The sequence below is a fragment of the Corvus cornix genome, chromosome 5, assembly GCF_000738735.6.
Source record: "Corvus cornix cornix isolate S_Up_H32 chromosome 5, ASM73873v5, whole genome shotgun sequence".
NCBI lineage: Eukaryota > Metazoa > Chordata > Aves > Passeriformes > Corvidae > Corvus > Corvus cornix.
This window is the reverse complement of record NC_046335.1, coordinates 22,030,380-22,050,786: the sequence shown is the minus strand read 5'-3', so window position 1 is coordinate 22,050,786 and position 20,407 is coordinate 22,030,380. Positions and strand designations below refer to the sequence as shown.

The following is a 20,407-nucleotide window of genomic DNA, read 5'->3' as shown; positions in this document are numbered from 1 at the left end:
GAACTCAGCCTTGGAAGACCTGACGCTCTTCCAGTGGCAGCTCTGGAGCAGGGAACAGGCAGAAAAAAGCTCAATTAATACCAAAGCTAAACCATATTAAAGGCTCAGTAGTCCCTAGCCAACCTGAGGACTAGGGAACAACCCCAGAGCTTTCTTTTCGCTGAATTCAGATCCATTCTGAATACAACACAGCTGGACCAGTGGCACGCTGTATTACACAAGTTGATAGTTTCCATTTACACATATTTTGGAAACAAAACCCACATCTGAACACTTACAAATCTAAGGTGAGCAGGACAATAATTTTTTTGTTGTCTCAAGCAATATAGAACCAAAGAATAACAAAATGCATGCACACAAGTCAAATCCCTCAAAATGGCACCTTTCCCTCCAGATGGAATATGATGAAACAGCTAGTGACCATGCACTGAACATAGTGGTATTTTCAGCCTTTTTCCTTCTCTCAATACATAAAGCTGCACAGAGGAACAGCACGGATCTGACCTTGACCATGGAAGGCATAATCCACACTGCCCTGCACTGAGTCATGGGAGACACCATTTTTATTTAAGCTCTCATGTACACTGACAACATTCAGAGTGCTTTATTCATTCGGACACTCACGCTCTGGAATGGAGACATTATGAAGATTGTTCCCAATCAGCTGGGACTGAAATGCTGAACTGAAGAAACCATCTCCGGGACCACTACAAGAGAGAGCAAAGAATGTCACAATTCGAAGTCTCACTGAACATGCATACAAACCTCTGCCATGCATCACCAAGTTGTTTTTACAGAAGAAAAATTATAAAACCAGACTAGGCATCAGAAGAAGAAGAGTGGGTGCAGTTCCCCTAGAGGCACACTTCTCTAACGTATATAATCACAGCAGATAGACACAGTCTTGCAGGAAACTGTCCAGAGCTACAAGGGCTTGAGGTCACAAAAATGTACGTGCTGGCACTGCACAAAGCACCAGAACTGTCTTTGGAAGTGTTCTTACAACACATAAATTGACCTGCTGTCAGGACAGATTTAACAAAGCCTTTCTCTGTGGCTCCTGTAGTCTTATTTCTGCTAAGAGGTTAGTGGTAAGACCAGTCGACTTTAACTGGAAAATAACATTTATTTTTCTATTCTTTTTCTACAGTGAAATGCTTATTCACCTCATTTTTTAATGCTGGCATACGGAAAACATTACTTGGCCATTTTACTAGCTCTTTCCTTGTAAAAGCATCCCTTGGTTGCAGGCATCCAGAAAAGAGCCCTCCCTTCAGGCACACTCAGACTTTTTTAATCACTGCCATTTTTCAGGAATGCAATGACTTTAATTACAAAAAGACAAAGAATGGAGTTGAGACATTTTCAGGTCCCGGAAAGAAAGGAGGAAAAAAAAATGAGACAGAAAGTTTTGTTAGGTTACTTGCTTGGCATTTCAGAAAGTCTCAAGCTCAAATTTAATTTCACTGCCAGCTTGGCCAGAGTTGGGGAAGGGAATTAAACAAACACACAGCTTGTGGCTGTGCTTCTGACACTGAAAGTGGAGTACTATATAACCAAAAGCATTAATTCAAAGCAAAGACAATTAATTCTCCTTCTGGAGAAAACATTGTGAAATACCTTCTATTTAACACTGCAAAATGAACAGCAAACATAGCCATGTAGAGGGCAAGCGGGAGCACGATGAGGCAGAGTACACGAGCCAGTAAATGCTTCCCAAACACGACCTGTAACAAACACAGCCTGGATCAAACAGTGCAGCTGCAGGAACAACTTCACTCCTTATTTCACAAGACTCTGAGCAGCAGTCCTATGGCTGGAGCTTGCTGTGCAAGAAAGCTTACCAGGCTGCAGAATTACCTCAGAAAAGCCCAGAGAGAGGTAAAAACTGAGGCAAACCTTGCTGTGTATCTCCAAAAGCTGGAGCTATGGTACCTTGAAATTTTAGGGTCATGGGAAAAAGGACAAAAACAGGCAATAGAAGAGTTTAGCATTCTGAAGTGCTGAGCATCCCTACCTTTGGCAAAGGAGGTTGGGCAGCTCCCACTGAAAACACTTTGAGAGCAAGGACCTTAACTTGTTTATCAGTGGTACATATCTTGACCCAAAATCCCAGCAAAGAGATGGCTTCCAAAATAGTAACTACCAAAGCTGAGCAAGACAGCAAATGAAAATTTGCTTCCCCAATAAGTCTATGCAAATGTGAATGTAATCAGGACTTCTTGGGGACCTAGATATGTTTCACTCACAGAAATCACCTTGCTTAGCAAGAATGCTCTCACACTGCAACTTCTAGTGCTGCTCACCCAGAAGCTACAGAAAAGTCAGCAGCAAAACCTGTTCTTCAGCTGTCTCAACAGGAAAGCAAAATATTTTATTTCAACCAATTGAAAACGTGGTTTGCAAACAGATGCCCAAGAAGCTATTACATTTTCACATCCTACTGACACTGCTGGTAGTAGAGTAAATAATGTAAAATAGAGGGTGGATAATAAATAGCTGTGGAAGAAGAAAAAATATTAAATAGCAAAACCTGTATGCTAAATGCCCACACTAACTTCAAAGTGGATGAAATCAGATGCACTTGCTATTCTCCATATTTTTTTAACATGATACCTATCATATCATTAAGCTCATAATCATCATAATCATTAAGGTAATCATTCTCCATCCCTTAGTACCAGAATCAATTAATTCAGAAGTAATAGAAAAAGCTGAACACACTGCAAAATGCGCTGAAGGTAACAAAGGAAAGAGCTGTTCAGCTCAAGTATTTCAGCAGAACACTTAATAACCACTGGACACTTGGAACAATGCTGATTGATGGTACATAACCAAATATAGGCAGTGGAGAGGCACATGAACTAACCTCCAGTTCCCTACTTAAAAAGGCCTCAAGATGCTTCAATTTTCATGACAAGGTTTTGTTTAACTAAAGATTTCAATGCAAAGTCAAAAAAGAAGAAACTGCATGTGAAAGACAGCAGTGAGCAAACCAGAACAGTGGACCAACACAAGCTGAGAATTCCAGAAATCAAGTTAGTCCCCAAAAAATTGCATGTAAATAATCATAAGTAGCTTCCTAACAAATGCAGAGATAAGTTATTCAGGCTTTCAGGAGATTAATCCTCACCTTTTTTTTTTCCCTTCTCCTCAAGCACCAAGGTTGCCAAATAGCTATTCAGAAAGCATCTACCTTCTGGAGTAAATTTCTTTACATATTCTAACACTTGAGGGTTTGCTGCCTTTGCTGCCAGCAGCACAAATGAAATCACTGTGCAGCCGTCTGCTGGCAGAAAACTTAGACATGATGGATCTGTTCTATTTCAAATGCAATTAACTGACTTTGCTCAAGAAGTGTTTCTCTGGAGTTGGAACATTGAATCTTTGCAGCCTGTATTGATTCATATTAATCAAAGAAAACATTTCACATAGCAGGAATACATAAAGTCCCCCCATGCCCCCACTGTTTATAAGACAAATGAGACAAAAACAGTAAGTGAAAGAAACAGAATTTTCAAGATTCAGAAGAGGCTGAGACAAGAGGAGAGCTGAACACCTTTTAAAAGATGTGACTGAAGAATTTGTCTTCCTGCTGGCTGCAAGACAGCAAATGGTACATTAAGGTATTTCTCCAAATAGCAGATTTCACAGTCCACAAACATAAAATGCAATATATTAGACCAGGACACTCAAACCCACTACCAAATTTTTTAGGGCTTAGAAGAACTAAATGTGTGTGAATTCAAGGCTATGGCTGCCTTCTTCTTCTGGACTGGTTATGGATACTGCAAGTTGTAGAGCATTTCTATGGCTCATGATGCTCTGCATGCACCCGCTATGCAGCCCATGCCCCCTTACTCTCATGAAGCAGAGCCTGAGCTCACGCTGCTCATGCAAACTAAGTGCTGCAAGACATGCCTGTCTGCCAGGCAGCACATATTCCTTGGAAGGTCATGTAACAGCGTTGGACAACATCTTGCTTTGGGCCACTGCAAAGCCATTCCCAATGAGCATTTTTAGCTTAGACTGTAAATTCATCCAACTGGAATGGTAACAGTTTCTCTCAGGAAAAAGTAACAATCTTTCTGCTGTGCTGGTATACATTATGTCCTGCTAATATAAGTGTGCTTGGTTTTTTCCAAAAGTCTGGCAATAGTTTCTTCATTATAACCTTAATCTCTGTTTTTCATCACCCATATCAGATGCCCCTCTTTGCTGCAGACAGAGTATCTCTGTTAGGGTTGTCAAAGACTAGGAGAATTACAAAGCAAACAAAACAAAGAAACCCTTAAAGTAAAGTCTTTGAAACTCACCAGTGACAGGCTCAGGTTCCCCAGCAAGTCCCATAGGTCATAGATTGTGTTCAAGCCAACCAAGAGGACTACAAAAAGGCCAACAAATTTTACCCCCATTGCTCCAGCAAGGTTCACACCGGTCAGACTCAGCCAGAACCACCAGGAAGCAGAAAACGGCCTGTAGGACCAGTAGAGCAAGTCAGTAAATAAAATGATGGCTACGTGAATGGGCAGCCTGCGGTCACAAAAATAAATAACAAATCAGTTACCCCACAAAATTCCAGTCCATCTTCTCAGGAGCTCATAAGGAGTGGAAAATCAAGTTTTTCATTTAGTTTAGAACCATGCACGGATACTGGTTTCAGATACAGGCTTGTGAAGCCTTGATACAAGCTTCAGGTACACTTAAGCTGGGGCAACCATAGATCTCCCATTCAAGGATGGAAACACAGACACCAGGTATAAGCTGAAATAGTAGTGTGAAGAAAGTCTGACTAGATGGAAGTTCAGAGAACAGAAAGAAAAATTTTGCTCCATAAAGTGCAAACTTAGTTCTCTCAGAAATTTAAGAACATGGGGAAGAACAAGAGACAAAGAGCAGCCTCCCCTACTAAAGCAAGAAAGTCTTAGTGGAAAATATCTATCCAAAACACAAACAAAAGCAGCAGCAAAAGGCAAACAAATTATAAACTGACATAAAACTGAACCACAGAAGAGAGATGAGAAAAAATGACAGCAGAATTTAAAACCCTGTTCCTACTGATTCCTAATGTCTTGACACTTATTTTGACTAGACAAAATCCCCATGACCTGCTAAGCAACACAATACCTATAGAGTTGGCTTTTAATTTGCGGAATATCAACTACTTTGCCAACAGGATTATTTCTAAGATACGAACAATAAATTCAGGTCAAGGCACACAGAGCTGATCAAGCACTGCCCCGTAATTCAGTGCTTGCACTCCCTGGGGAACGTGATGTAGATAAGGATGGCCTTGGATAGCAGTACATGATGCTGCAGGCTGCATTTCAGCCACATGAACTGTAGACACAATAAGATTGATATGATCAGTTCTTGAATGTTTAATGAAATAAAAAACTGCTCATATATAACACAGAATTTTGAGGTTTTATGTCTTTGAATTTGGGATGCATTTCAAGGAAACTACTCTCTGCAGCCCAGCCACAAAGAAGCCTTTTGACATATTCCAATACCTATAAATCACCACCCTCTCTGGATGGTCTACAGCAAAAATCCTTAGCAACTTGACTACTTTATTCAGGATCATCCTGGCTGTATTTCCCTCTAAGTTTTTGTAGCAATTTCTCTAAATCAAGCAAATTACACTATTTAACTCAGATGGCAGGATTTTTATAGGTGCTTACAGCCACAGATAAGCTGTGTTTCTCCAGCCTGGAAACAAAGTAACTGGTTCAAGATAACAATAATTTTGCCATTAAGGACCAAGGCCTTGACTATTCTACAACCATCCTTCATTCCTCCTTCTCTGACCCATCATGTCCTTTATTAACTTTTTCCCCTGGGAAGTTTTAAAAAGCTTTAACTTTCTTGTTCCAGATTTGTGGTTCCATAAACTGCATAAACTATTTCTGCTGACATTTCCTTTCATGCTAAAGTAATCTATTTAATACTCTCTCAGTGTACCCCAGTCACAATACTTTCTCCCTAACTACACAAACCCTCACAGGAAAAATTTCTCTCCCCTACCAACAGTCATTTTTCACCTTCAAATTTCCTGAAATAATCTCATTTCAGCCATTCACACATCACCAATGGCAGACATTACTTCAACTGTGTGCAAGTTGAATACCTATAGTTTAACAAAATTATCATCTGTATCTTACCTGTCTGCACAGTTGTTACATTTCACCATACTCAGAACAGCTCCCATGAGAAAGAACATTAGAATGGGATCCAGCAGAATATATTGGGACAAAGTAATACAGCCTGTATCTGCAAAGAGACACACAGCAATGTCAAAAAGACTTGCAGTTCTGAAGTGAATCTAAGATTGTGGGAATTCAGTTTCCTCAATGTAGTCAAGACAAGAAGAAGGAGGGAAATTTCAGAAACAGAAGGAGATCACAACATTTCAACTTCTACCTGGGTAACAAAAAAAAAAAAAAAAAAAAAAACAACAAAACCCAAAACCAAACCAAAACAAAAACAAAAACCAACCAACCAAACAAAAACCCAAAAAAACAAAAACAAAACCCCCCAAAAATCAAAAAAATCCACCCAAAAAAACCCAAAAACAAAAACCCAAAAAAAAAAACCCCAGGCAGTACTGCAGTATCTGTGAAACACCACTTGGAAAGTGCTGGTAACATACTCAGAGGGAGATTACAGCCAGCAATGATCTACCTATGGCACCGCCATGGTGCCAGAGGATGCCAGAGGAGAAATCATCTTGCATATGGTACCTATAAAAAATTAATATGGTTTTGATATTTTAAGTCTCCATGCCTCAATACCTGTGTGTCCTCACAAAATCCCTATTTGGGTAACTCCATTTGCAAGGTCAATTTCTCTACTTGGCTCAATTCAACGTGGAACTTTATTAATTTATTATTGTGAACTCTTCTAAAGTAATGTAGTGGCTGTTAAACATCTCTATAATTCATATGGGAAACATCAATATTTCACTAGTGGGCAAAATCATTCCTGACCATCCACCTTATAAAAATGTTTAAAATTAAGGTGAAACCTAATCCAATACTGTGGTTATGCAAATAACAGAAGTACCTATGAACTAAACAAGACTGTAAAGTTCTCCAATTAAAAAGCCTCATATATATATATATATAAAGTGGAATTACTTTGCTTCTTTGTTTTGAGAGACTTCAGAAAGTCTCTCATTAACCCAAATATCCCCTGGTTAGGTAACACATGATAATCCAGAAATTAAATTATCTGAACAGTTAAGATACTCAATTTTGCTGTAGCAGGAACACCTACCAAAAATAAGGATGAAAGCTGTGAGTAAGGCTGCTGGCAGTGACTTTGACAGTTCCAATACTGTGAGGTAGGCAAAGGGAACCAGGCAGGAGCCAAGGAATGCACAAAACTGCAGGAAAAGATCATGGGAGAAGTTATAACCCCACCCAATGTGAACAAGAGCTCACACCCTCTCCTTTCCTTCATCTTCCATACCTACAACAACAGGAGGTGCTGCAGCAGCTGAACTGAGTCACAAAGAACATCAGACAAAAGCCAACTGAACAAAGACCCTGTTCAGAGGACAGAGGCTTACTCTGTTCTGCAGAGGTGTTAGTAACAAGTCAGTCACACTCTTGCTAGACTACACCAGATATTCATAAAAGGATGTGTCAAGCAGATGCACTACACACCCACTACACACAACTTTTTTATAACAAGATACTAGATTATGAAATCTAAGAACAAAATACACCTGCACCTTATATCTTTAGCAGACCAGATTCCTCTCTCCTACATAAATAAGACCAAGGATAACTGGAGGAGAAAGAGCAGAAATCAAAACAAAAGAAAGCAAGACCACAGTAGAATTTCTTCTCTTTAATGTCTGGTTCCAGCACCTCTCCCACCTTTGGCTCAGGGAAATCTAAAACCATGAACCTCTGGAAACTAAACTAAGAAAACATGCCTTCCCAGTTTTCAGTTTTCTTTCTATTCTATTTTCTTTCTTTCTAGTAATTGGCCACTGCTTCTCCTTTTGACTTATCTGCTGTCAGTTATAAGGCTCTTGGTCTTCCTAAATACAGTACAGCCAGGGTTTTAGATAGAATACATCTCTGAATTCTGCCCTGCTGTCCCAGGTTCCATCAGCATACTCAGCTCTGTGTCACTGGTGGTGGCAAACTGCAGGTGCCAGTGGATGATCCTGGCTTTTTGATATCCTTGGCTCCTCAGTAGATTAGCCAGGCACAATGGAGTGAGAGAAGCTCAAACTCAGCAATGTTTGCTTTGCAGAACAGGCAAGATATCTATCCCATGCAGCAGTGTAATCTCACTAATTAGCAGAAAGAGTTGGCCTCAGTTTTCACCTTAGTTTCTTATCTGGCCTCTCACAGCCAGACATTAAGACTTATTCACAATAGAACCACTAATACTTTTCAAAGGAGCTTAAAGACAAGGCACCAGGCTAAATAGGCCTCTGACCTGATCAAGAAGAGCTGTTCTTATGATGTAACACTCTGTATTGGAAGGCACAGGAAAGCTAACCAGCTTGATGCCAGCCACAGAGCCTTACCCCTCTCATTCCTATGTAGTTGTGCTGCTCATATCGATCCCCTGGTTTTTGGAAAGGAAATGTACCATCATATCCACTAAGGTAGCCAGCAAGTCCAATCAGCATCTGAAAAGGAAAGGTGAAAAAAACTGGTCAGGAAAAATGACACTGGAGGAAGAAGTATCCAAGCTAGCAGCACATAAGATTTTTATAGAAGCCACATTGATCCAGAGGACAAATAATTCAGACACATCATCCAAAAAAGAGTTTATTTACAGGAATCACATGCATACATATTGCCCTTTGTCTAAGGCAAAATCAGAATTATTTTGGCTACAGTCTATAAGGATGACTGCAAGCTCAAGAAAAATACCAAGTGTGGAATTGAGCAGAGAGAATTCTGTAGTCTCCCATAGCTCCCTATCCCTTTAGTTTCAGGAGACTCAGTCTGAAAGGAAGATAACCTTGACGAGGCAGGAGGATGCACCTTCATCCACACTACACACTGTTGCTAAAACAAGTTCATTTACAGAACAGGAAATCAGTGCCCTCAGGATACTTTGAGGAAGGCATCTCATCTGCTCACAAGTTATCAGGAACTGTTTGCTTCCTTTAAGATGTAGGCTTCTATTACATATGCCCTCCAAGTGTCACATTGATTTTTTCATGTTGAACCTTTCAAAAACCCAACATGCAATATTGTTTGGTTTTCTTATATTAGAAGCATTTTTGTGAAGACAAAACGTTGCAAGTTGAGGCTCTGGACACAGAATGCAAATTGTTATGATGTTAACAACAGTTAGGAAAGACTTTGTTGTTCACACCCTTTGGCCAGAAGGCAGCCAGACTTTTATTGGCCCACTCCTGTGGCTTCTAAAACATGTAACAGAAAAGCAGTTTACCTTCCCCAAAGGAGGATGGACATCAAAGAAGAAGGTTCGATTAATGTAGTAACTTCCCATCTTCCCAAAATGAGTTTCATCCCAACTGCAAAAAACACACCAACAAAACACAAACCACAATAGCCAATCTGCTATAACGCTGAAGACAGTAAAAGAAAAAAAAAAATACCCAGGAATGTGTTTTTACTTATGCTTTTTATAGTACAGGGGGTTACTGCCATACATTCCATATGAGACAATGTGTTATACTCAGTGGGAAATCATGGACAGCATTTCAACCATTCTAGGAAAGGTCCTTTTTTAAAAGAGTTTGATATTATCACTCCAAAACCTCTGGTTTGCCCTTTTGATTCCAAATTGACCTTAGCTTAAAAAGTCAGCCTGCTACACACAGATCCCCAAAATCTCCCCGGGACCCGGTGCCCTCTCTGCAGCACGTCCCGAGAGCAGCGGGGAGCGGCGCAGGACCCGGGCCGGACCAGCCTGAAAGCGCAGCGCTTCCTCGTGGCCCTCACTGCCGCGGTCCCGTCCCTCCACCTGCCTGGGATAAACAGGGATCCCTCCCACGCCGGACGTGGCCGCGGCGGGGAAGGGGCGCGGGCCGGGCGTCAGGGCGCAGTCCCGGCCGCTGTGCCGAGAGGAGGCGGACACGCACCCACCCGCACCCCGGGGCTCGGGCAGTGCCCGGCCGGAGGGGCGAACGCCCCCGCCCCGGCCCCGTACCAGACGTGCGGCGGTTCCCGCAGGCGTGGAAGCGGGAGGCGAAGCTGAGGAGGGTGACGAGGGCCAGCGCGGCCGGGCGGGTCGCGGCGGCGGGGCGGCGGGACGCGCCGGCCCCCCCCGGCCCCCGGCGGGGCTCCCGCTGGCGCGGCGGCATCCGCGGGGATCCGCCGCGCGCTGCACCGCGCCGGGCGCGCGCATCCTGGGCACGGAGCGCGGGGCATGCCGGGGGATGCAGTCCCGGGGATGCGGTGCCGGGCAGCTGCCGGCCAGCCGCCGAGCCCTGAGCGGAGGCCGGGATGGCAATGAGCGCTGCCGCCGCCAAGGTACGCGGCGCTGGCTCCGCGCTCTCCCCGCGGGGCGGGAGGGGAGCGGGGGGCGATGCCGGAGCCACAGCCGGCGGGAGTGGGGCTTGGGGCGGCGGCTCTCCGCCTTCGGCCTGAGCGGGCCTCGCTCGGTTCGGCCCTGTCGCCGGCCGTGGCGGCTGACAGGGATCGCGGCCACGATCGGCTTCTGGTGCCCCGCATCCCGGGAAGCCCGGGATGGCGGTTCCCAGGAGGAGTCCACCCCCGCGCACAGCGCCTTTGCTGCCCCGGTCTGCACCCGGGTCTCTGTCGCAGTGGAAAGCAAGGAATTAACCCCATGCTAAATAAAATGCTTTAGCGTGCTAATGCTTTTAGCGGTGGTGCTTACTAACCATATTTTATTCGCCTGCACTGTTCACACCAAGTCCTGCTGCAGAGATACTGAGAATTTAGGAGCAAATCTGTTATTTCTGCCTTACATTTGAACCCAGCAGAGTCTAAGCAGTACCTTTCAGACACCGAGGTGTCCCCTACCCCAGTCCCCAAGGAGCAAGCAGTCTATGTGTGCAGGCTGCTGGGCTTGATGGCTCTCAGGAAAGGTGAGAGATTTGGCCTTTCCAAGTACATCCCGTATATCACCTGGAAAGAGGTGGTATCCAGAGGAGACCATACTGAAGAAGACAGGAAACCTGAGAGGTCAACACAAAGTTTGGAGTGTTTCTTCCATCTTTCACAACAGTGAAATGCATTTCCCAAACCTTTACTCTGGACTGGTATTAAGCCCAAACTTTCCTCACTGATTGCCAGAAATGAAAACAGAACCAAACCAGAAATTGCAGTAGACACCAAGAAAATGCTGTCCTCCTGCTATCATCCCAGCTCCAACCAGTCTAAACTGCAGGTTTTGGGGATTTTATCCCACGGGGTTGTAAATGCAGGAAGTTCGTTCCTGATACGTCTCTGGCCCACGCTCAGCATTTCCTCTGAGGAAGATACAGTGTCACTCTGGGACCTGCCTACTGAGGACAAAACATTTCTGCTGTCTCTAGTCTTGACTTAGCTGATTATTTTTGCCTGTGATCTGCCCTGCTGCTGGGAGCAAAACAGCATGAACTCAGGAGATCACTCCAGGCCCACAGCCTCTGGAGACAGTTCCCAGCTGAATGATGGGTTGGTTTCCATGTTCTTTTTGGTGAAATCCCCCAGGCCCTTGAAATTACAGAGCAAGGCAATTATCTTAGCACAGTTTATTCCAAATGATAGCACAGGCTGTAAAAACAAAAAAAGAATTGCAGAGAGGATCAGGAGAAATGTCTCTGCCAGCTGAGAGGCCAGAGTCCAAAACATGTAGTGAAGGACATAAATTTCTGAGCCAAAAAACCATTAGCAAGGTCCTCAGGAAAAGCTAGTAAAATCAGTGTCTCATGAATGCTCTGCTTCTCTTTTGAAGCCATCGTTTCTGTTTCTTTCCCTGCAACTCCGCAGGCTAGACATTTGAAAAACGAACATAGCTGATACTTCTAATGCCCTAATCCCAGGAGCAGAGAATTTAAGAAAATCAGTAAATACTTTGTCCACTCAAGTGTTACCAGTACTGCCATCACTTTCCTCTCAGTTATAAGTAATTTTCCAGTAAATCTGATTAATTTAGTCAAAGACATACCTCATTTAAAGTTATTTGAACCAATCTAAACTGTAAGAGAAGCATCAAGTTTACAAAGAGGACTGGAGCACAAAGATTCTCTGTCTCTCTCTGGTTTTCTGTTGACAGACTATTATTGGGCTTTCTTTTTCCCTGCTTTCTTTTGTCTTGTTGCCAGTCTCTGGAAAAATTTTTATGCATTTTGGGAGGGTAGAAACACAGAGAGATTCACGGCATGTCATGGGATCTATGTAAGCAAGGAGAGACATGATTACAGGTTTATTTAGAGACATACATGACTACTAACCTCCTGTGTGGAAAGAAAAGACCAGGACACATAAAAAAGAAATATTTTTATTTTGCACAAAGTTGGCCTGGGAGCAGAGTAACAACTACTCCCACATTTGCAATGTTAGAAAATCCCCTGCAGTGGCCAGTAGTGGTGGGAGGAGGGCTACAGCAGCACACTAAGCAATCTCCCTGCAAAGGTAGCCCATTCCAGGAGCTAGCAGTCATTCCTTAGTGAAACAGAAGTTCTGCATGCAGCTTTGGTTTTCTTGCTTTGTTCTCCATGGTTAGATTTCTGCATTGGCAACTGGTGACAGCCTGGGAGGCTCTCTAGATACCTTGTTTCTGGATGAAAAGGTACAGAAATAAGAATGGTTCCCAAATGTCCTTCCAAGCTTAAATCTTGTTAATGGTTTTGATATCAGGGCTGGGAGAGGGTGACTGCAGTGACTGGAGGATTGAATCTGACTGGCTGGCTTTTGTGTCCTGGGCACAGCCTGGGGGGCACAGTCCTTTCCTGATTGGTTTTAGGAGAGAAGCCTTCCCCCATTCCAGCTGAGTTAAAAGGGAAAACACAGAGGTGGTTTTTATTTTGTGGAGGTGACTGCACACACTTACCATGGCATCTGAAAAGGTGAGAGTTTGGCCAGGGTGGAAGCATCTGGGAAAGCTGCCTCAGTGTTATAGTTCAGGTAGAGATGAATTACCTGTCTTTGTGGCTTTCGTCTCAAACAGCAGAGAAGCTCTTCTTATTTGGAAAGAGTTCTGGCTTTTCCCTGCATGGCTGGAAAAGCTAGTTCATGCCATGCAAATACCCAGTGCAGGTGCTTGGCACAATCAGTGCAGAAATAGTTTCAGAAATCTAAGACGGGATAGAAGTTAGCAATATTGGATAGGGACAAAGAAGGAAGCTTTATAGGGAATAATTTCAAGGTCAGTCATGTACTGCTGGAAACATCAGGTGCAACTGAATAACCAGAAGGCTATTATGAGAGTGATGCTACCTGTATGCCCAAATCAGGAACAGTTACTTTCAGAAAGAAGCCCTCTCTCCTCCAAATATTGCTCTTCCCTGTCTTAGAGTTCCTGAAATTACTTCTGTTCATGCATTCTTCTCCTTACATACAATACTCTGGTACTCTCAGCATATAACCCTTTCATCTTTCTCTTCTCAGCCGATACTTTACAGCTATTTCCGAAGTTCCTGTTCTTGGAGAGTGCGAATCGGTAAGATTCAGTGTTGATCTCCCTTTTTTTGTCCCAGTATTGCAGTATCCTGCCCTTCACTAACCCAATTAATCAATCACTTATTAACAGAGGTCAGCAAACATGAACCTGGAACAGTGAGACATCTCCCCACAGGGAGGGAGGGGGACACTGCAGCTTACCTGGGGCAAGAGGAATAGAGGGGAACAGATAAGAGGGCTTCATGATACCACCTCAGACTCTGGCCTGCCCAGGTCTTGAGAGCTAAGCAGGGCTGGGAATGGTCCCTACTTGTACTGAGACAGAAAGGTTTTACATGTAAGCACATGGCCTCCTGCCCTCTATAAGCTGAATCAGGAAGGGCTGTGCTGCAAAGAGCTGCAACAGGTATTTTGAAAAATGCAGTGGTTTTGCCAGGACTGTTCTTTAGTACTTTGGTCCTTCATTTGCCAGAGCACTGTCTTCTCAGTGGACTTAGGCCACCCTCCTTGAGGGATAGGGTCTTTTTTCAAATGTAGATGCTAACATTTCCCTGAGCCCATTACCAGTGAAACTGGTCCCAGTGAACCTGTCTGAAGCTATACACTTTGCTCTCCCTAGCACTGGCTCTGAAAGGAATTTCTTATGACCTGGTCCCAGTGAACCTCATTAAGGATGGAGGACAGCAGGTAAGGATAAAGATACCACTGCTCTCTCCAGGGGTACTGAACTTGGGGATCATTAGGAGACTTGGAATTAGCACTAGAAAGCTCACAGGCAAAGTTACTGAATTCCTCACCACTTCTCTGTAATTAATAGTTGCTTTCAGCCAGTATTCCTTGGCATGTGAAACAGAAGGAGAATATGACTGCAGGAGACTAGAGGCTTTTTCCTCCCTCAAAGATTTGTGACTGAATCCGTAAGGCCAAAGATCTTTTGCTCTTGCTTACTGATACAACCGAATATATCTGGAGCACAGACTTCAGAGAAGCTGCACTGCACTTTAAACAGACTCGGCCTCATTCAGTTAGCACCAGAAAGTGCATGGAGGCAGGGGTAGGGGCTGTCCAAAGGATGCTAAATGATATTGCAGAGGGCTGTAAAGGGCCTGGCAAAAGGAAGAGGTGGGTTGCTGAAAGAGATCTTCACTGAGACCTTACTTGGGAGTTGTGCACCTCGTAGTACCACCAGCTCAATGGGCTGGTATGGAGTTGGAGAGAACTAGGACAGTAATGGTGGTACTGACGCAGGACCACCCATTCTGGGCATTGCAGTGATGCTTTGTCAAGAGATAAGGCAGTCTGGCCCTGGATGCAGTGATCCCTGAGCCCCAGTGCGAGCTTGCTGTAGGCTAATAGTACATAATAGTGCATAATTTCCTGCAAAGATTAGTATTAAGGCAGAGAGAAAAAAAGAGTTAGAAAAAAAATTTGGTAACAGGGTTCTGGGAGAAGAAAACAAGGAAGAAGAATTTCTTATTGCTGTAGAGTAATCTCAGGTTTGTTTCCACAGTTTTCTGCTGAATTCAAGGCACTGAATCCAATGCAGCAAGTCCCAGCCTTGAAAATTGATGGCATCACCATTTCTCAGTCAGTGAGTTATCAGCCACATCCCTGTTAACCTTTCACTCCAGCCTGCTGCGCAATCTGGATGGGATGGCTTTGCCCCGTCTTTCTCCCCAGAACTCGCATCTATACATTGGAAAAGAGATGGCATTTATGATCCCTCTTGGGAACAGAAATAGCACGTAGTCCCTGAGAGGAAACTACTGTCAAGGATTTAAGTTCAGTTCTGCTTTGGTTCATAACTCCTCCTTTCAGTGAGCAGTTTGTAGTCTGACTTCGATGGCTGTTTCATGGTTTGCCAGAAATTACAGCTGGACCAAATGACAACAAGGTCACAAGCAGATGTCAGAGGGGTTATTCTGTTCCTTGGATTGGTAACAAACTGCATTCGAAACCTGTTGTATTCTCTTGGATCAGCTCCCCTTTCCCAGGTGTCCAGGATGTGAAGTTTTCCTTGGCTCTCCAATAACCTCCCATTATCTCTTTGTTCATTACAGCTAGCTATAATTAATTACCTAGAAGAGACACATCCTAACCCCAGGCTCCTGCCCCAAGATCCAAAGAAGAGAGCCCAAGTCAGAATGATCGCTGATCACATTGCCTCTGGCATTCAACCACTCCAGGTACTGCCTAGTCAGATCCATGCAAATGAGAAAATTAGAAAGGATTTATGTCTCTTGACATGCTCGGTCTCCTTAAATTGTTGCCAGCCAACTGGGTGGCAGAACTTCAGACTGCTGTGCTAGCAGATCAAATGTGCTTAACCTCTGCCTCATCTGCCAATGGCAACAATACAGTATTTCCAACACAACAAACCCTATAGCACCCAAGGGTTCTTTCCAGAAAGAGCTGAATCTATATAGTTTTACTGCTGGGTCTAGGACATTTTAGGAAAAAGAGAATTGAGCAACCCAGAAGGAAGAGGCAAAGGGATACCCTGGCAACTGTTACAGAAGGGTAGTGCCAAGAGAAAGATACACCAGGGTGCATGATTCAGTGAAGGTGAGGTCAGGGCTGACCCCAGCAACTGAACTCAGGCCAGTGATTCAGTCTTGGCAACTCCTCATCTCCCCTCTCCTCCACAGGATGACACAGTGGGCAAGATCCAGCCAGCAGCAGTCATCTAACTTGGAGATTGCTTTGCCTTCACAGAACCTGAGTGTCCTCAAACAAATGGGGGAGAAAAAAATGGAATGGGCTCAGAACTGTATCGCGTCTGGCTTTCAAGGTACATCCTACATCCAAAATGATCAGCATTTTGGCTGACCTTACAAAATGCTGCACCACTGGCATTCTACTTGCCTCTTCAAGTAGAACCACAGATCTTCCTAGGTTGGTGTGCTGGGGTCCTGCCTTGCTGGCAGAGACAGTGCTCTTCCTGCCCAGAGTCCCTTGTCCAGGACTGGTAGCTTCCCAGGATCTCAGAGGAAAGATGTCCACAGAACACTTCCTTTGCTGTACATGGAAGAGGGGAAGCCTGGGGCCATCCTGCACACTGCAGCAGTTGATTAATTCTGAAGTGTAAGGGCTCACAGCACTTCTAAAGTGCTACTTACATATATATATATATATATACATATATATATATGCTTTTGTAATCTGACATCTAATGGCAAACTCCCACAGAGTCTAGCAAGTAGTAGAGTATTTCTTGGCCTCTTTGAGAGAAATGGTGCTTTTTGTTTCCTCAAAACCCTTTCCCCCATGTGCTGCAATGACAGGCCCACCTTCACTTTGCACAGACACAAACTGACTGAACCTTTGTATTTTTTCCCGTCCCCAATCACATATTTCTACATTATCCTCGTAGTATTTCAGGTGCATTGTCTGAAGCAGCTGAAATCACCCTGAGCCCAAAAAAGCTGAAGTACTTTTTCAGTCCTAAAAGACTCCCATAACTATACTAAGATTTATGTTTCTTCTAGTTTTTGTCCCAAATTTCTCATTTTTCATACTCTGCTCAGGGTTAAGATGCCCTCATTCATATTCCCAGTCTAGAAAGTGTTTGGTGTCCCTTTCAATTTGAGTTTCCAATGCCTCACTCCAGTGTACCACCTCTCTTGACAGCACTGGAGCAGATTCTGCAGCATACTGCTGGACGCTATTGTGTGGGGGATGAAGTAAGTATCTGAGAGAGCCCTGTGTGCCACTGCAGAACTGAAAACCCCAGTATCTTCCCCTAAAATAGGAAAGAAAAGGAGTTGAGGAGACAAGAACACAACCCCATCCAGTGTCTAGAATTACATGCAGTGCCTTCACCATAACAAAAAACAGCTGCATGGATCCTACTTAGGCCATTACTGACTGGCAGAGAGTTATGGAGATGTTTACTTGTTCCTGCCTATAACCTGCTGATGGCCAGATTATGCAGCTGTATCTAGGATCTGGCTGGTACTAGAGGGTGTGGGAGAAGATGATACATCATTTCATCCTTATGGGATTTGGACTTCAAAGTGACCTGTCATAGGGGCAAAGCTTGGCTCAAGAAACATAGGTTCAGTTCTTAGCTCTGTTCTATGGAACCTCTAACCAACTTGTATTTTTCTGTTCTGATTATCCAGTTTATATAATATGGATGGATTTCACAGAGCTCACATAAAAGCTGTACTGACCCTCACCAAACTAGATGCAGCTCAGGCCTCTTCCATTTATTAGTTCTGCTGCCAGGCAAAAGATCTTTCCTATAAAAGCCTCAGAAGAAAGGAAGGCTCCTGCAATATCCTGGGATGCAGAGGATTGTCTAGTAGCAGCCTTGGTAGGCAAAGGCTACTTACAAGATCTAGTGTTGGAGAATAACATGTGCTCTGAGAGGCACCCAAGGGCTTTGTGACCTTGGGAGCAGGGGAGGGGCAGCTGCCTCTGTCTGTGCAGATAGGCAGCCAGCAGGAAGGCTGTCCTTGAGTCTTCCTTTCAGACTGCAAGTCTCTGAGCCTGTGTGCAGAGGCCCTATCACATATCAAGTCTTGACATTGGCAGGACCTGCTCAATATTCCTGCAGTGCAAACAAACAAAATTTACTTATCTTTTCCCAGCCATGCAAACACCCCCTTTTCCTACATCACCTCCCTCTGCAGCTTGCCAGCAGACCTGTTTGCTCAGAGGCAGTTGCCATGGAAGCACAGTGTCCTTAAGGTCATAATGATCAGCTGGTAAATATAAAGCTCCCTAAAAGCTAATGGCTTCTACTAGTGACTGTTACAAAGTTCTTTTACTTGTACTGTTGCTGTATTATTAATGCTGAATTAAAGAATTAGATCATCATGACAACTCCTCTGTACTGGCTGATAAAATAATTTCTATCCTGGTCTCAAAGCGTGCCACCACTGGGAAGTGTGATGGGACAGGCTCTGAGTTACTCTAACCCCTTTTCTCTTCTACGTTTGCAGGTTTCCATGGCTGATCTGTGTTTAGTGCCTCAAGTTGCCAATGCTGAAAGGTAATTAGGGCTAAGCTTGAGGTGTTCTTCAACACACCTACTTAGGCTGGGCTGTCAGAGCTTACCTTCTGCTGCTCCTTGTGCCTGTTAGAAAGTATCCCTTCTGCCTGCCCTATCCACTTACATTTCTTCTTTCCATGAATTTTCCTATTTCATAAATACTGTCTCTTTTGGAAATAAGGCTCTGTGGTCTCCTCTTAGAGGCCCCTGGGGAAACCTGATCTATGTCCTTAGAAAAGCTGAGGTTGCCCACACTCCACATTCTCTGTCCCTGTTTGCTCTATTCTTACACTGCACACAGGAAGAAAAGATGAATCAGACTTTATTTGTTTTAAGCCTTAAACCCATACCAGTGGCTGCATGATTCCCAGGAAAAGCAGTGTCTTCTTATCTTGTGCTGCACACTACATAAAAGCCTGGTGAAGATCACGTAATCACAGAACCACTGGGGTTGGAAGGGAATTCTGGAGGGCATCCAGTCCAATTTCCCTGCTAGAGGAAGTGGCACAGGATTGCATCCAGCTGGGTTTTGAGTATTTGTAGAGAAAGAGACTTTACAACCTCTCCAGACACTGATTAATCTTTCTAGCATTTGTTTTTAAACTTACAAGGATGAACCTTTTCTGTTAGTGTAAATGCCTGTGAGACTCTCCCACACTAGGCAGGCCTATCACACTGCTCTGCACTTCTGCTCACTGCTGCACTGGCTCTCCAACTCATAGTACTTCACAAATTCTTTTCCTTTTGCAGATTCAAAGTGGACATGGGTCCATACCCCACAATAACCAGAATAAACAAAGCTCTCCTGGAGTTAGAGGCCTTCAAAATCAGCCACCCTTCCCGGCAGCCAGATACTCCTGCAGAGCTGCGAGCTTGAAGCCTTTCTACTCATTAAATCTAGAAAGCTGATGTGATAAAGAAGACAACACCTACAGTTTGAGTAGGACTTCAGTGCCAGTAGGAATACCTAGTACTATTGTCTTCCTTTCATCTGGATGGTAAGAAGGACAGAGAGCCTGGAAATAGCGTGGATGACTTACAGGAGCTATGCCTGTGCTGGAACACCTGCAGCTACTAGTTTTTTATATCTAGTCTATCTCCATGAAGCAGATTAAAGCAGAAGTTCCCTCTGTATGGCTTTGGGTTGGGGAATGTGGCCACAAACAACTGTGAGGCATTGAGCCAATTCTGTATTCCCCACAGGGGCTACTTCTTTCTACCATCTACATAAAGAGCATCAGGCAATCTGTACACAGTGTGCTTATCCTTGCAGCTGCCTCAGAGCCACAGCACAGTCATCAGTTCCATGGATACAAACAATGAGATCTAGTCTCTGATAGAAGCTAGCTTAACCCTTGCTGGGGTCTTGAAGGAGCCAAGTCAGCAGCTCTGTTACCCCTTGCAAGAACAAGAGCAGTCGCACGGAATTTATAAAAGGTCTGCCTAGAGCAAAGCTAGGTGATTGTGCCATAGACAGCAAGGCACAGCCAGCTCTCTCCCCTACACTGAAAATTACGTTCTCTTCTTTTGCCCATCCTCGGATACGGCTCTAGGTGTTTTCCTAGTTTTCAGCTGCAGACTGTTGTCCAAGGGAATCCCACCCCAGATTCCCTCCAAACCAGAATCATGCCTGTACTTTTACTATGAGGACTTTCCAAATAGCAGGAGTAGATCCCACTCCACTCATCCCAAATGAAACCAAATACCTGAATCACCTTCAAAGCTGAAAGCACCCTGGGAATTCCAGCTTAAAACCTGTAGGACAAGAAGGGAACCCATAACCTTGTATCTGTGTTCTTGTGCAGACTCAGCTCAGACCCCACTGAATGTTTTG

At 44.1% G+C, this 20,407-nt stretch overlaps 2 protein-coding genes across 6 annotated transcripts in view; one reads left to right on the top strand and one right to left on the bottom strand.

Moving 5' to 3' along the window:
* Positions 1 to 10,260, bottom strand: part of POMT2 (protein O-mannosyltransferase 2) — a 36,620-nt gene extending 26,360 nt beyond the window's left edge. For all 3 annotated transcript variants that reach the window (XR_005602094.1, XR_005602095.1, XM_039553251.1), the window contains exons 1-8: positions 10,156 to 10,260; positions 9,433 to 9,517; positions 8,552 to 8,656; positions 7,279 to 7,387; positions 6,165 to 6,273; positions 4,317 to 4,476; positions 1,621 to 1,727; positions 625 to 707 (exon numbers count right to left, since the gene is read on the bottom strand). Coding sequence is in view for 1 of the 3 variants with exons in the window: in XM_039553251.1 (XP_039409185.1) it covers positions 625 to 707; positions 1,621 to 1,727; positions 4,317 to 4,476; positions 6,165 to 6,273; positions 7,279 to 7,387; positions 8,552 to 8,656; positions 9,433 to 9,492 (733 nt within the window). In the remaining 2 variants the exon portion in view is untranslated. The remainder of the gene's footprint in view (positions 1 to 624; positions 708 to 1,620; positions 1,728 to 4,316; positions 4,477 to 6,164; positions 6,274 to 7,278; positions 7,388 to 8,551; positions 8,657 to 9,432; positions 9,518 to 10,155) is intronic.
* Positions 10,261 to 10,360: 100 nt separating this feature from the next.
* GSTZ1 (glutathione S-transferase zeta 1) lies at positions 10,361 to 19,824 on the top strand. 3 transcript variants are annotated; one of them, XM_039551767.1, is made up of 9 exons: positions 10,365 to 10,478; positions 13,563 to 13,614; positions 14,194 to 14,261; positions 15,085 to 15,165; positions 15,635 to 15,760; positions 16,290 to 16,365; positions 17,205 to 17,257; positions 18,524 to 18,573; positions 19,324 to 19,824. In XM_039551767.1, the coding sequence occupies exons 1-9, from the start codon at positions 10,452 to 10,454 to the stop codon at positions 19,448 to 19,450; spliced, it is 660 nt and encodes a 219-aa protein (XP_039407701.1). In that variant the 5' UTR covers positions 10,365 to 10,451; the 3' UTR covers positions 19,451 to 19,824. The 3 variants fall into 3 exon arrangements, with proteins under 3 accessions (XP_039407703.1, XP_039407701.1, XP_010391586.2); XM_010393284.3 differs by lacking the exon at positions 10,365 to 10,478 and adding an exon at positions 12,531 to 13,021; XM_039551769.1 differs by lacking the exon at positions 15,085 to 15,165 and having other exon boundaries at positions 10,361 to 10,478.
* Positions 19,825 to 20,407: the final 583 nt, after the last annotated feature.